Here is a 13,261-nt window from a genome sequence, read left to right as displayed (position 1 = left end):
GAGAATGACCACATTCTTTCCAGCCTTCCCAGAGCTGGTTTTCATTTCCTTTCCTTAGGAACTGCCATATTCACACAATCACCAAAGACACACATCTGCTGACATTCAGAGTAGGCAAAAAAAAGCAACACTATGAAAGAAAAGCTGATTTGATCTACACATTTCAATTAGCTGCTTTTATGTCAATTCCCCCACTGGGGAACAACACCAAGAATTTGAAGTCTCACTGTTGATGAGTGTTTCAAACCCTGAGTGAGGCTGTTTTCTAGAAATTTCCCAAACCTCTAAGGGAATGAGTGTCTTGCAGGTAATTGTATGTGCACACACAAGAGTATCTCACAGCCCACTGTGTAACTACAGCATCCGCACTGGAGAGAGAAGGCACAGCAAAACAGTTCATGGGAGTATCTGCAGAAGTATAGAGATTAATTTCTGTGCTACATATCACATCCCTCCCCGAAAGTGTATTTATCAGGGAAAAGAGAGCCATCTCCCAGCTGCCAGATGAGAAAAGACAACAGCAAATGACTAGCAGCCATTCCCAATGCCACCCTGCTATTCTGGCACAGACACAACAGCAAAGTCAAAAAAATGAACTTGCTGAGATGGGAAAATTTTTTGCAGCAGAAGCACCAGAGATCTTCTAAATAGGTTTTTCTAAGACATTCAGAAATTAGTATTTGAAAGACTTCCATAAACAGTGCTTCCATAAACAAACAATTCAGCAGTTTGTATGTTTTTGTTGATATATGCCAGTATGAGCAGGAGGTTTCTGTTTAGGAAAGAAGATTTGGATCAACAAGCTAACTTTTGTTGCGCCAGGCTTTCAAAGCGGAGGAAAGACAAGGGAAAACACGCCCAGCGGCCATAAATTACTCCCAGTTCTTGGCTCCAATTAGATATCAATTTCCAAAGGACTTGAGTGGGCTGAAAATAAAAAGTAGGGACTCAAACCACATTTATGTGAAATATTTGGCTGCATAAGATATTCAATGACAATCTGCTTCTCTGTAGTTGCCTGGGATGTCCTGGCATTGCTGTCTGTCAGAATATCTTAGAAATCCCAGCAATGGGTCATATGCAAAAGAGAAAGAGGCAAAATTAAAAACCTCCATGGGAACATCCTGTGGCTATTAAGGACCCATTCAGATCCTTGCTTATAAGACTGTATAAAACAGACAAACTGGATAGGTGTAATGCTAGGAGAATTATGGTGATTTGAGACTAAGAATTACTACAAAAACTAACAGGAAGGACAGGAAAAAAGTTGAAGCTAGTCTGAGGAACTGGGTAGTCAAAAATTTACCAGCTGAAAGCACTGAAAAAAACATTTTTTGACAGATATGGATGACGTTGGGAACTGACCAAAATAAAAAGCCCAAAAACAAAACCCTCACTACTCTGCTTTCTGCAGATAAACCCAATGACTCTCCTACTGGCTGCAGTTTGCAGCTAGGAAGAAAATTCCCCTCAGCAACAAGCATATGCAATATTCCAATCAAGGAAGAAAATAAATCCATGATGTTTTTCACAGAAACCTTTGCAATTTGCTCTTGCCAGCTTACACACGATCTTTCCCCTTGCCAATATATTCCAGAGGCACAGTTTTAAGAGAATTTTGTGCATAGAAATGGAATGCATTCTGAAATAATGACGCTAAATAAAGGTACATTTTGAAAACAATTCAAATTTTGCCATTTTACTTCCCTCACTAATACTTGCTCAAAGCAAGCGCTGCCTTTTGCAGAGGAAATGTCACGATTCCAGCACCTTCACACAGGATACAAACAGTTTTAGCAAGACACAGGGCTGTGTGACTGCAAAGAAACCTGATTTTAAGCTAAGAAAAACCCTGTAACCCAGACTTCTTCATTTTCCATGGTTGCCACCCATCCTGAGCGATGCAGGCATGCTGGTAGAGATCTCCATAGCACAGACTAAACTAGAAATTTCACTTACGTGAATGGCCATAAAAAGAAACACAATTTTAGACCAGAAGGATTCAGCACTATGGAGAAATTAACCAGGACCATCTGAAAAAAAAAAATAAATTAAATCCAGTCCCTTCAATGTTTCCTGGCTTAAAATATTTATGAATTAAATAAAACCAAGAAACAAAAACCAGAAAAACCACAAAAAAACACCCCAAACAAACAACAAAACCCCCAGCAATTAAAAACCTTGATTCTGTGTTAACAAATGCATTCTCCACTGAGATATGGCAAGGGGAGATGTTCCTCACAGAGAACACTGTAAGCAGGGCATTTCTTTCAGCGTGAGCTGCAGGAGTTAAACATGCAAGTCAAGAGGAAGCAAAAGAGTTGGCAACCTTTAGGTTTTACCACGTGCAAAATAACTGCAGAATTACAAATCTGGGACTCCAGCAAAATGAACTGCAGCCTTTGGGGAACGAAATTATGTGTAATAAGAATGCCTGGCCAAAGAATACAATATAATATACTTCAATTACTTTGAAAAACTGCCTGTGCTGCTAAGCCCTTTTCTCTTTTGCACATAGCCTGCTGTCCAGATTTCTCCCACATTCTTGTCAAAGCACCAATCCCAGGACATTCCAGGCAGCTAGAGTCTGTCTAACAACTAATCACTTTAAATACAGAAAGACCCACCTAAAAAACCCTTCAATTTTACAAAATGCAGAATTTGTACAAGCATCCCTCTGAAAGGCAAAGCAGCTAATGACAGCTTTAGGAAGAGCTGTAGTTCTTGTTTAAAAGTGGAGCTGAGAAGCTGCTGATTAATGACACATCTCCTTAGGACAGAAATCCCTGCTGTACTCCTGCAAACCTGAAAAAAATTACATTGAATTAGCAATAATGGTGCATTTATCCCCACAGCTGGGTATTTATTAGCCAAAACCACAGCACACAAACACACTGTGCATTCACACACCTGCCCATCAACACCTGAGTACTTGCAGTATGTGATGACCAAGTGCACATCCTACAACCTGGGGTAGCCACTGAAATACCAACTCCAGCTTTATGAGTGGAAACTCCAGTCAAGGCCCCAAAAGGCACAAAGGCAGAGTGATTCCCATCACCAAACACAGCATCAAACAAGTTGCAGAGACCATAAAAAGTATTGTATATTAATTTGTTCCAAAAATCTCCACTCATTAAATAAACCAACTCTTGTATTAAACACTTTTCCCAATTAGATTTTTCCTCACCATTACCACATCTCTCTGCTTCACCTATTTGATGCAGGAATTTAATTCCCAATGCATGTCACCGTCGTTCCATCCCACAAAGTAACAGACATGATCATTTTTTGCTCTTTCTTATTATGACAGTGGTGCCAAAGTAAGAGCTTTGCCTCCTCCACCTCCTCCTTCTCCTCTCATTTTTGGTGTCTCCTCTTAGAGCTTTATCAGCTTTCAGTCTCGATTTAGAGCCTTAGAAAAGCACGAAGCTTGTCTGCAAAGCAGTACCCTGGAGAAGTCAGAGGTGGCAAACTGAATAGGTGGTGTCAGTGTGAGCTGAATGACAATGCAAACGCTCTCAGCGAGTAAAAGGTGTTTGCGGCACCCCCTGCTAAGACCTCAGAAGATAAAGGAGGTTAAATCAATATTTATCTTAAATTCCCTACTTAGACGTCCTCATATACAGCCATGAGAAGGCAAAGAAGAGCTATTCGCATTAAGGGATGACGGGCAAATTAATGCAATGGAATTTTTTAATAGGCTTTTCGAATGGTTTGAGAAAAAAAAATACTGGGGAAAAGTAGAAAGTTCATTTCGTGCAACTCCACTCCACCCACTGCCGCAGGTTTCGAGACACGGGCTGTGGAAGCTGCTCAGTAAGAAGCGCCAGATCGCCCTGGACTTCCTTCTGTCACCGCACACACCCCAGCAACTTCCCTTGCCGTGGGAGGGCCCCGGACACAGGGACGGGCTCTGTCCTACTCCACCGCAGCAGTATCTCCAGGCATACACACGGCGTATCTATTGTTCAGAACCTCAAAAAAAGGACTGAACTGCCTCCTCTCCCAGCAATTAGGAGTCGCTCGGGACTCTTAATACCACACTGTCCTATGCGCCAGCAGATCTTTAAATCCATCGTGCGTCTGTTTGCCTGTATCGTTCCTAATCACGGAACCTCTGGGACTTCCGAAAGCCCGGAGAAACTCAAGGCAGGAGGACTTCAGCACTTACTCTACAGGGCAGAAGCAGCAGCACCGCGACAGCCCGCAAGAGAAACTTTTTGAGCACTGGCGTTTTACTCCTCACTGTTTACAGAGCAGCCCGTGAGTCACCCGGGGCAGAGCCCCCGGCTCCTGCCGCCCGTGAGTCACCGCGCCCCGCCGGGCACGGCCCGGGGCGAGCGAGGGGAGCGCCGGAGTCCCGCAGCCCGTGGGGAGCGACGAAGCCCCGCGGCCCGTGGGGCCCCAGCCCGGCCGGGGGAACACCTGCCCCAAGCTCGGTCCCCCTGCGCCCCCGCCGCACCCCGGGGCAGAGGCGGGCGAGGCGCCAGCAGCCGTGAGGGGTAATTCCGCCGCTTCCTGCCGCCGTCCCGCGGGGATCCTCGCCCGCTCCCCGTCTTACCTGAGGCGCCGAGGGCGGCGGGCAGCCATCCCGCCAGCCCAGCAGCCGCGGGAGCTGCCGCCTGCCGCTGCGCAGCGCCCTGCCCAGCCCCGCTAGCATGGTCCCGCACCTCCGCCCCCTCCTGCCCCGGCGGGCTCCGGCCCCTGCGGCCTGCGCCTCGGGCCGGGCAGCGCCGTGCCGCGCTGGGCGTGGGCGAGACCGAGCGCAGGGAGGGAGGGCGGCTCCGCCGGCGGCTGGGGCGCTGTGAGCGCCTTCCCCCGGCCCCTTCCCGCCCGCCGCCGGAGGGGCCGGGCCGTGCCGGGCGGTGCCGCTCCCTCCGTCCCGCGGCTCGGGCGGTCCCCGGCGGCGGTGATGCGCTGCTGCCCTCGCCCCGCCGTGCCCAGAGCACCGGCCTTGGCTTACAGGTGCTGCTGGCACCCCTCCTCCGCGTCGTTCTTCTTCTTATAACTGAAACAGGTTTTCCATTAAAAAATACTGAAATGGGCATTAATGCTTGTCTTACCAGAACATATGGCTCTTCTGTCGCCGAGTATTGCCTTTTTTTTTTTTTTTTTTTTTTGGAGGAACGGGACTATCGGTGCTCCTGGGTTTCAGTGAAATAAACACATTCAGGTGCCAGAGAAATGAACAGCAAAGCAACGGAACACGCTCTCGTAGTTTCTGTGAGAGTTTTGTTTACAGCAGTAGAGCAATTAGCAAGGCTCAATGTTTTCCTGTTCAGTCATTTGTTGGCTCTCACCTCCATGCTCACAAACACAGCTTTTCATGTACAGTACAAACCTCTGAAGCACATAAGACCCTCGGCACTGCATCAGGGAAACGTACCGGGAGGCTTTGTTGTGTTCCTCTGCTTTCTCCACCCTTCATGGTGTTCCTCCAAAGCAATGCTGCACAAAACAAAACCTTCCTGAGGATGAGGAAAGGGTCTTAGAAAATGGGCTGCTGTAGAGCTGAAAGTGCCACTGTCGCAGAAAAAGTCTGCAACTGCACACTTGATGGCTCAAGAGGACTAAATAAGTCCCCACTTGCGTTCATCTTCTGAGCTCTGGAACGGAAACTTCCAGCAGCTCAGACCTGAGGTCACGCAGACATTCACTCACATTTCATGGCCACTGTGATCTGTTAAAATGAATGTGATCCCAGGAAACAGTGGAAGAGCAGCTGTGCTGTTAGCAGGCAGTGACTCCCAAAGGCATCAATTTGTGGTACAATCACTATTGGTATTTACTGTAGCAACAATTCTCTGAATTTTTTTAGTAATTTCCCTTTACAAAACTAAGAGTTAATTTCTCAACCTTATGTACCTTATTGCATAATTTATATTAGGATCCATAAAGTTCCCAAAGGTGAAATAAGGATTAAATGGTTAGCTATATTAATTTAGGATGTAATATTTATGGTTTTATCAAGCAAAGGTAATTAGGCCATGGCAACTGGTTTTCTTCCTTTTTTTTTATTTTTTAATACTTCTACCACATAATGATGGGTTTATCAAAGTTATCTTCTTTGGAGAGGAAAAGCAATGTCAGTACTAGAAAACATAATTTAATTTTGGTCATTGTTCAATGCTGTATTTATTTTTTGTACTTTGGTTTCAAGTGTTGATAAGGAGCAAAGATGCACTGATGCTCACAGGAGCTTGTGGATGTTAACTTATGGAGTGGACTGGGAACCAAGGCTTATATTTTTATATACAGGCAAGAGAATTAAGAGAACATTAGTCACTGCCAAGTTTAAAAAGGTGACTTTGATGCTTTGAAAAACCTATCCTAAATTTACCTTTCACACCTGTGCAAGTGTTTCATGAGGCAACTCCTGCTTTTCTGGCTAAGCAACATGTTTTGTCTTACAGTTTCCACTGCAAATACTCCCTGTTCACTGTAACTTAGTTGGGTTTTTTAAAACGATATCTCAAAATGCATTTTCTTGTAGTTCAGGTCTAAATTAATGTGATATATAACCAACACTTGACAAAGAAAACTCTACATAAAATTATCATTGTATTTATCTGTTCATAGCCGCTGAATACCATACAAATAAAAATTGCTGTGAAACATCACTGTGGTCACAGACACCATTAAAATGCCTATACAATGGAGTGAAAGGCAATGTTTCTTGAGTGTAACTGCTAAAACAGGGCCTCAACCTGTGTGAGTTTTAAGTGTCTCAAAGTGTTTTCAAGTGGGATAACTTTTTAGAACGACTTGCTAGTTCCCAAATTTTTGCCTGTTCCCCTCTCCCTCCGATGCTTACAGTAGTTGGTGACAAGAAGTTAAATTATATTAACCTGCAACTATCTTTGAAGGAGTTTTCTTGTTCTGTGAGGTGCAGATTCATCTCTTCCATTCTGGTATCTATGTGCTCTGCCAAGTAGAAACAGCACTTCAAGGGAAGTGACTTTAGGCATGCACAGCATCAGGGTTTTCTTCATATCATGCAGACATAACTGACCTCAGATCCAATAAGAAAATTACTAGGAAAGCAAGCAGATTATTACAGACTTAAGACTTATGTTTCAAGTTATATTCTCAGGGATATTTTTAAAAGACAAAGCTATTAACTAAAATAAAGCCAGAGGGAGTTCTGGGGAAGCCTGAAGCTAAGGGGAATAAGAGGGATGCTGGTGCTTCCAAGTGGAGAGGGGTCTGTCTTATAAGTTTCATAAATTTCAAAATAAACTTTAAGATACGACAGAAGGACACAGATAACCTTCTGAATTAAAAAAAAAAAAAGTTTTTCCTGTCCCAAATAGCAAGCCAAGAAGAGAGTCCTAACATGCCTCACCAACTGGATTGCCAGAAACACGTGGCTGCAAGAGCAGAGATCCCCACCCTCACCACGGGGAGGAACGTGACTGAAGGTGATGTGCATTATATTTCAGATATGTACAGAAAGGAAAGGCACACAGACTGATTACAGGGTGATCACCTTCATTAGCCAGCTATAGAAGTCCAGTGACAAATTGGATCAGGACCCCAAATTATAGGATGGTGTTCCCACCACTCACTGAAACAAATATGATCAGAAGTAACTTCAGCCATGATTACAGGGAAGCCAGAGCCCTTTTCCTTATCCTCTGACTTGTTTTGTTCATCACAGTTCTTTAAATGCTTCCGTTTTTTGTTCATGGGTACTTTTCCAGAGCTGGTGGGTAAGGGAGAGATAGCAGAAAAAAATCTGATTACAAGACTTAAAAGTCCCCCAACAATACCAAACTCACAGCAGAAAGTTTGAAGCTCTCCCTCTAAGGCTGTTCTATTCTATTCTATTCTATTCTATTCTATTCTATTCTATTCTATTCTATTCTATTCTATTCTATTCTATTCTATTCTATTCCATTCCATTCCATTCCATTCCATTCCATTCCATTCCATTCCATTCCATTCCATTCTCCTTCAGTGAGCAGGATTCAGCATACTCCGAGGACAAAATTTTCCAATGCCTCTTACTTGAAGACCAACAGCTACAGGTTTTTCTTTTCAACTCTTGCACACTACAGCTCAAAACAGAGAATGAAATAACATAGAATAAAATTCTGAGATATCTCCCAAAAAACATGTCTATACTCAGATTTATCCTGCATAAAGTTGCTGCAAAATCTTTCCTCTTCAGCAGCAAATATGAGGTAAGATCTCAAGCCTTGCTTGAAGAACTCCAGGTAAGGTCTTTACAAGTAATTAGTAAACAGCCTGAATTTTCCCAAAAGTCTCAAGACTGAAACCTAGACTCCTATATTTTCATGAAGAGGGGTGCACTTCTGGACGTGGTATCAGCAATGTGCCATTCAGTGTAAAGACAAGACTTTTTCACCAGGGGAAAATTATGTTCTCTCCCATGGCACAGAGCAAAAAATCTCTCTCAATGTATAAAAGAAGAGCTCATTGCAAAACATTACCTCTGCCAGTACTAATATACTAGTCCTCCTGCTCTAATAGAGTGAGATGAGACCTATCACCATCCGGCATAGAACACAAACAAAAGGTCTGTATTTTTTATAGAGCAGGGGATCATGCCAGTAAGATTTCCTAAATAAACTGCTGGAAGGCATGATATCACATGGGAAAATGCCTGGGCTCCAGTTACAGAGAGAAATTCTTACTCAAGGCAGAAGTGCTTAGAGGTGAAGGTTCATAAAATACACTTTTATTACAGAGTTGCCAGGCTGTCTAAATAGTACTGGAGTATCAGTACAGCAGAGACCTGAGTCACAATTAAAGGGAGATGGCATCATTTGCAATCATTGCTTTTTCCTCCCTCTTCTGAGTGTTTTTACTGTGTGTCCCCTTTTATTTAGACTTTCTGATATGCTTCCTCTGTCTTGTAAATATATCTTTGAAGTGGTTGCATGGCTGTGGATGGAGGGAGCTGGTGGGATAGTGGGGAGACAGGGCAGAACGTCCCCTCTGGCTGCCACTGCACAGGGAAATCAGCCTAATCTGCCTCAGGAGCCACAGCTCCAGGAAGAAACACACAACAAACATGCCAGAAAGATATGGGTGGAGATCTCCCATTTCGAGTTTCAGCTCTGGAGCCTTTCCAGGCCCAGCTTGTGCTCAAGGCATCTGTCATCAGACAGCAGCAGCACGATGGAAAATTCAGCTGTTTCCTTTTCCCTGGCTAAACCACAAAGCAGAGCTTTGGCTGCTTCCAGGCCCGGCTCCTTCTGCACCACTCTGCCAGAGACAGAGCTCAAGTCTTTAGCCTGGCACCTGCAGCATCAAAGAGATCACAGAAAGTGGTTTTCCCCACCCAGTCAGCCACAATGACCTGCACTACACCTGAAAGACTGATGGCTTAAAACGTGAGAACAAGCAAATTTAATGTCATCAGTGCTGGATAGGAAACAACAGCTGTTCAGAGCAGAGCACAACCCTTGTGGTGAGGGCTCCTCAATGAAACCTCTGCCTAAGCATTCCGTGCTAGTAACTGGGAGTGGTAATGGCTATGCACAGGTCGACACACATCACTCAAATACACAGAACATGGAAGCACGGGGAAAGAGGGGAACTGGAAGAAACACTTCACAGTCCAAACTTGCAAATAGCAGTAACAAATGACTCCTCAAAGTAAACATTAATTATACCAGAGAAAGTAATGCACAGCCACAGCAGCATGTTCTTTTTGTTAGTTTGCATGAAGTCTTTTCACACTAGTAATTGCAAATGACCACCAGAGCTGAGCACAAACTCCCTGAGTCACAACCATCTTCAGTCTAAAAATTCTGACATCCTGTTTTATGCAAATACTCAGGGATCTGAGTATCCACTCCAAGCCCCATCCCTTCCCAGGACATTGAACTCCATCTGCCTGTTCTGCAGAGCATATTTGTGCAATTGTTTCAAGGGTTTTTGCAGTAATATTCTTGTTTGGGTAACAGTCCTCCCTCCCTTCAACGTGGTATAATGTTGTCTACCCTGTTACTGTTTTAGGCTGAGGAAGAAAGGCTGCCAGAAGCATAGCAATGTGTTTGAGAGAAGGCTGACTCCTAAGATATTTTACATTTGATTCACGTAAAATTCACAAGCTGAAGCTGAAGGACATTCCTAGAAGTTCCAACTCCTGCTTCAAGAGGTCTTGCAGTCACACCTGGACCTTTTCTACAACATGCAGTTTCTACACATACCTACAAGATTTCAGTAACTTACAGGGTTTCTTTTAAGGAAAGTGCTAAATTTTGAAGGAGCTGAAAAAGTCTTTCTCCAGTTTTAGTAAACTGCCATTGAGGAGGGCTGAGAACTCACAGGTTTCTGTTTTGGGGGATTTCTTATTTGGGGTTTTTTTGGGGGGGCAGGGGGGTTTGGTGGTTTTGGGGTTTTTTTGGGGTTATTTTTGTGGGGTTTTTTTTTTTTTGGTTTTTTTTTTGGTGTTTTGTTTTTTTTTTTTTGTTTTTTTTTTTTTTTTTTTGGTTTGGTTTTTTGTTGTTGCTTGGTTGGGATTTTTTGTTTTGGTTTTTTTTGTTTTAAATTTCTCCATGAAGCTAACACGGAACTTATTTTTTATAACAAAAGCACACTTGCTTATTTAAAGACCTGGGTATTGCTGGTTGACCAAGTTTGTGGTAACAAAAATTCAGGATGAAAAAGAGTAGAAAAGGGAAAAGGCTGGTGATACCCACCTTCATGTAAATCAGCTCATGCAACATTGTTTTTGATAGCTTGCGTAGTAACCAGGCACTTATGTCAAGTATAATCCTAAGAGGTGGTGTGGAAAGACAAATTAACTTGCCATCAGAAATTTAAACATACTGAGAAACTGAAAGCCACAGAAGGCAAATTAAGTAGAAGACTGAAGAGGGTATTAAAGAAAGAAAAGTATAAAGCAGCTTGCTACCTCTTGTCCCCAGTTCAGGAAGCTACAGAACATTTGGAATCTTTCAGAAAGAAGGAAAAAATATAATTTTCTCCACAGGTAATTATATTGCAGAATCACCCATTAGAAGAAATTACTCAGTCTAAGGTCAAGAATACTCAGTTACTCTCATAAGCAAAAATGCTGACAGGGTTTTACCTATGCAGCTGATCAGGTAGAGAGATGCATCTCAGCGTAGGACAACTTACACACGAGGGATTTCTCATGTTTCACGCCGACCATCGGATACCATCCCTGCTAAAGGAGACAGGATGCTGGGGCAGGTGGATGGGCAGCGCTGCTTGATGCTCCAGCTGCAGCCTGACAGGGCAGGAGCAGCTCCAGAGCCCTCAGGCTGCTTTTCCCAGGGCTGTGTCCCTCCTGCAGAACTGATCCTGCCGCACTGCTGGAGACGCCAGAGTCCACCTTGCATGGGCAGCTTCCACTCTTCTTCCAGGAACTTAAAAAATTTCAAAACATGTTTGGAAGGCTGAAAGATTTGATGCTTGCTCTCCAAGAATAAATTACACTTTCATGTACATGGTTTAGTAATTTGAAATAATAGCTTTGATGAGGGAAAAGGGAAAACTTGCAAACTCAAATGGCTTTTTATTTTGAATGAACATGTAAGGCACTGTGAAATACAGCCAGATTGTAAGAAATGCCTAAACATCATCTGGATAGGGAAGCACCAATCTTTCAGAAGCTCTGCATGTGCTCAGTAAGCTGGATGAGGACATGTACCAGTGATTCCAGTTTTACTTCTGGCCTCTCCTAAGCTCTACTTCAGATAATGAAGACATCATGTTCTGCTGCTGAAAAGAGCAGAATGAATTCCTTAGCTACAGATGACTTCCACATATTTTATTACTTTTTTTTCCCCTTTCTCTTCAGCATTAGGTCATCAGGTGATTTTTAGTAGTTTTTTGTATTCATAGAAGCTGAGACTTGAAGCCTGCAGAACTTTTTGAAACCATTGTATCTACAGAAGTTATTAACAGAAGAAAGTATTTTCCTAAATAGTATTTTCTCCACCCAAATGAAGATCTAACATGAAATAATTTGTTAATTTTTAAAACATATTTTCAAACAATATGAGAATAATATTTCCAATGGTTAGCAGATTACCAAGATGGCTAATTATCACCAACTGTTTCTCATACTTGAGGATTCTTATGCCAATAAACACTTAACTCAAGAATCCCACAAAGCCTCAGTGTCTTGCAAGTGGAAACTTTCTACTCACATCGATAAAGAAGTATTATACTTGTTAACCAAACAGTACTTCCTTCCAACACTCTTGACCTTTGTGAAATTGACACTTTTCTTTTAATGGTAGCATGATTAAGGGTGTAATTTGAGATCTGTATTTGATGATGCCTCTAGGGCAGGGTTCTCTTAACATCTGAAAAAGATAAAATAAAAGCCTCAAACGTAGATTTAAGTAAATAAAAACCAGAAAATCACAAAGGTAAACAGATGCAAGAAAATGAAATTTTAATCCTTTCTCCATTTAAGAAATATTTAATAGGTTGTGAAATACTTCCAGGAGTTCTGCCACTTCCCCTATTTATCTTCTATAGAAGTGTGCACAGACTGAAATCCTGTGCATGACTGGTACTGCTAATTAGGCAGCTCCTTTTGCTAAGGTCTGCCAAAGGAAAGTAAGAAGAAATTCTGTGTAATATTTACTTTTTCCTAGTTATCAAAACTGCAGAGGAAAAATATCAAAGGCCCTGCAAGTGGATTGAAGCATAAAATGAAGAAAGACCTATTATGTAGTTATTTGAATTGTCATTGTTGTTGCAATAATCTTTTACATTATGGTAATCATGTGAGAATTCTCTTGATACACTCCAAAAAGTAGAAATGCCTTTGGATTTTTCCATGGAGAGGAATCATCAGTATCTCGTGAGGAAAAATAAAATGTTCTCAAAAGAGACTTCAATCCCAGTTTTTTGCAAAAGCTGTAACTGCACTTTTCCAGATCCCTGAATTTGAATATGATGTAACATCAGTTTAAGTAAAGACATGGAAGACTGCTATAAATTGTTTTCTTTTTTTTTTTTTAATTTTAGAGGCTGAGAGGTAAAGAAATTGCATCAATAAACCATTACAGTTTGCCCATTTCCTTTAAAATTCCCAACACAAATCTACCAAAGATCCTGGTATGCTAAAAATCAGAAGTATCTGTGATTCTAATTATATTCTACCTCCTTTATGAAAATCTGAGATGCAACAGGGCATGTAAAACCCTCTCACACTTTTTTAGAACTGAATAAACTACCAGAAAATACTATATAAAAATTTAACATGTATTAAAGTATAAAAAACTGCTTTTAAACAAAA

The 13,261-nt window shown here is 42.3% G+C and overlaps 1 protein-coding gene across 1 annotated transcript in view; it reads right to left on the bottom strand.

The window, feature by feature from the left end:
* The window catches only part of MCUB (mitochondrial calcium uniporter dominant negative subunit beta), a 41,766-nt gene extending 37,103 nt beyond the window's left edge, over positions 1 to 4,663 (bottom strand). The window contains exon 1 of the mRNA XM_058024622.1: positions 4,565 to 4,663. Within this exon, the coding sequence (XP_057880605.1) occupies positions 4,565 to 4,663 (99 nt within the window). The remainder of the gene's footprint in view (positions 1 to 4,564) is intronic.
* Positions 4,664 to 13,261: the final 8,598 nt, after the last annotated feature.

The sequence above is a fragment of the Melospiza georgiana genome, chromosome 5, assembly GCF_028018845.1.
Source record: "Melospiza georgiana isolate bMelGeo1 chromosome 5, bMelGeo1.pri, whole genome shotgun sequence".
Classification (NCBI taxonomy): Eukaryota; Metazoa; Chordata; class Aves; order Passeriformes; family Passerellidae; genus Melospiza; species Melospiza georgiana.
This window is presented reverse-complemented; position numbering and strand designations above follow the sequence as displayed.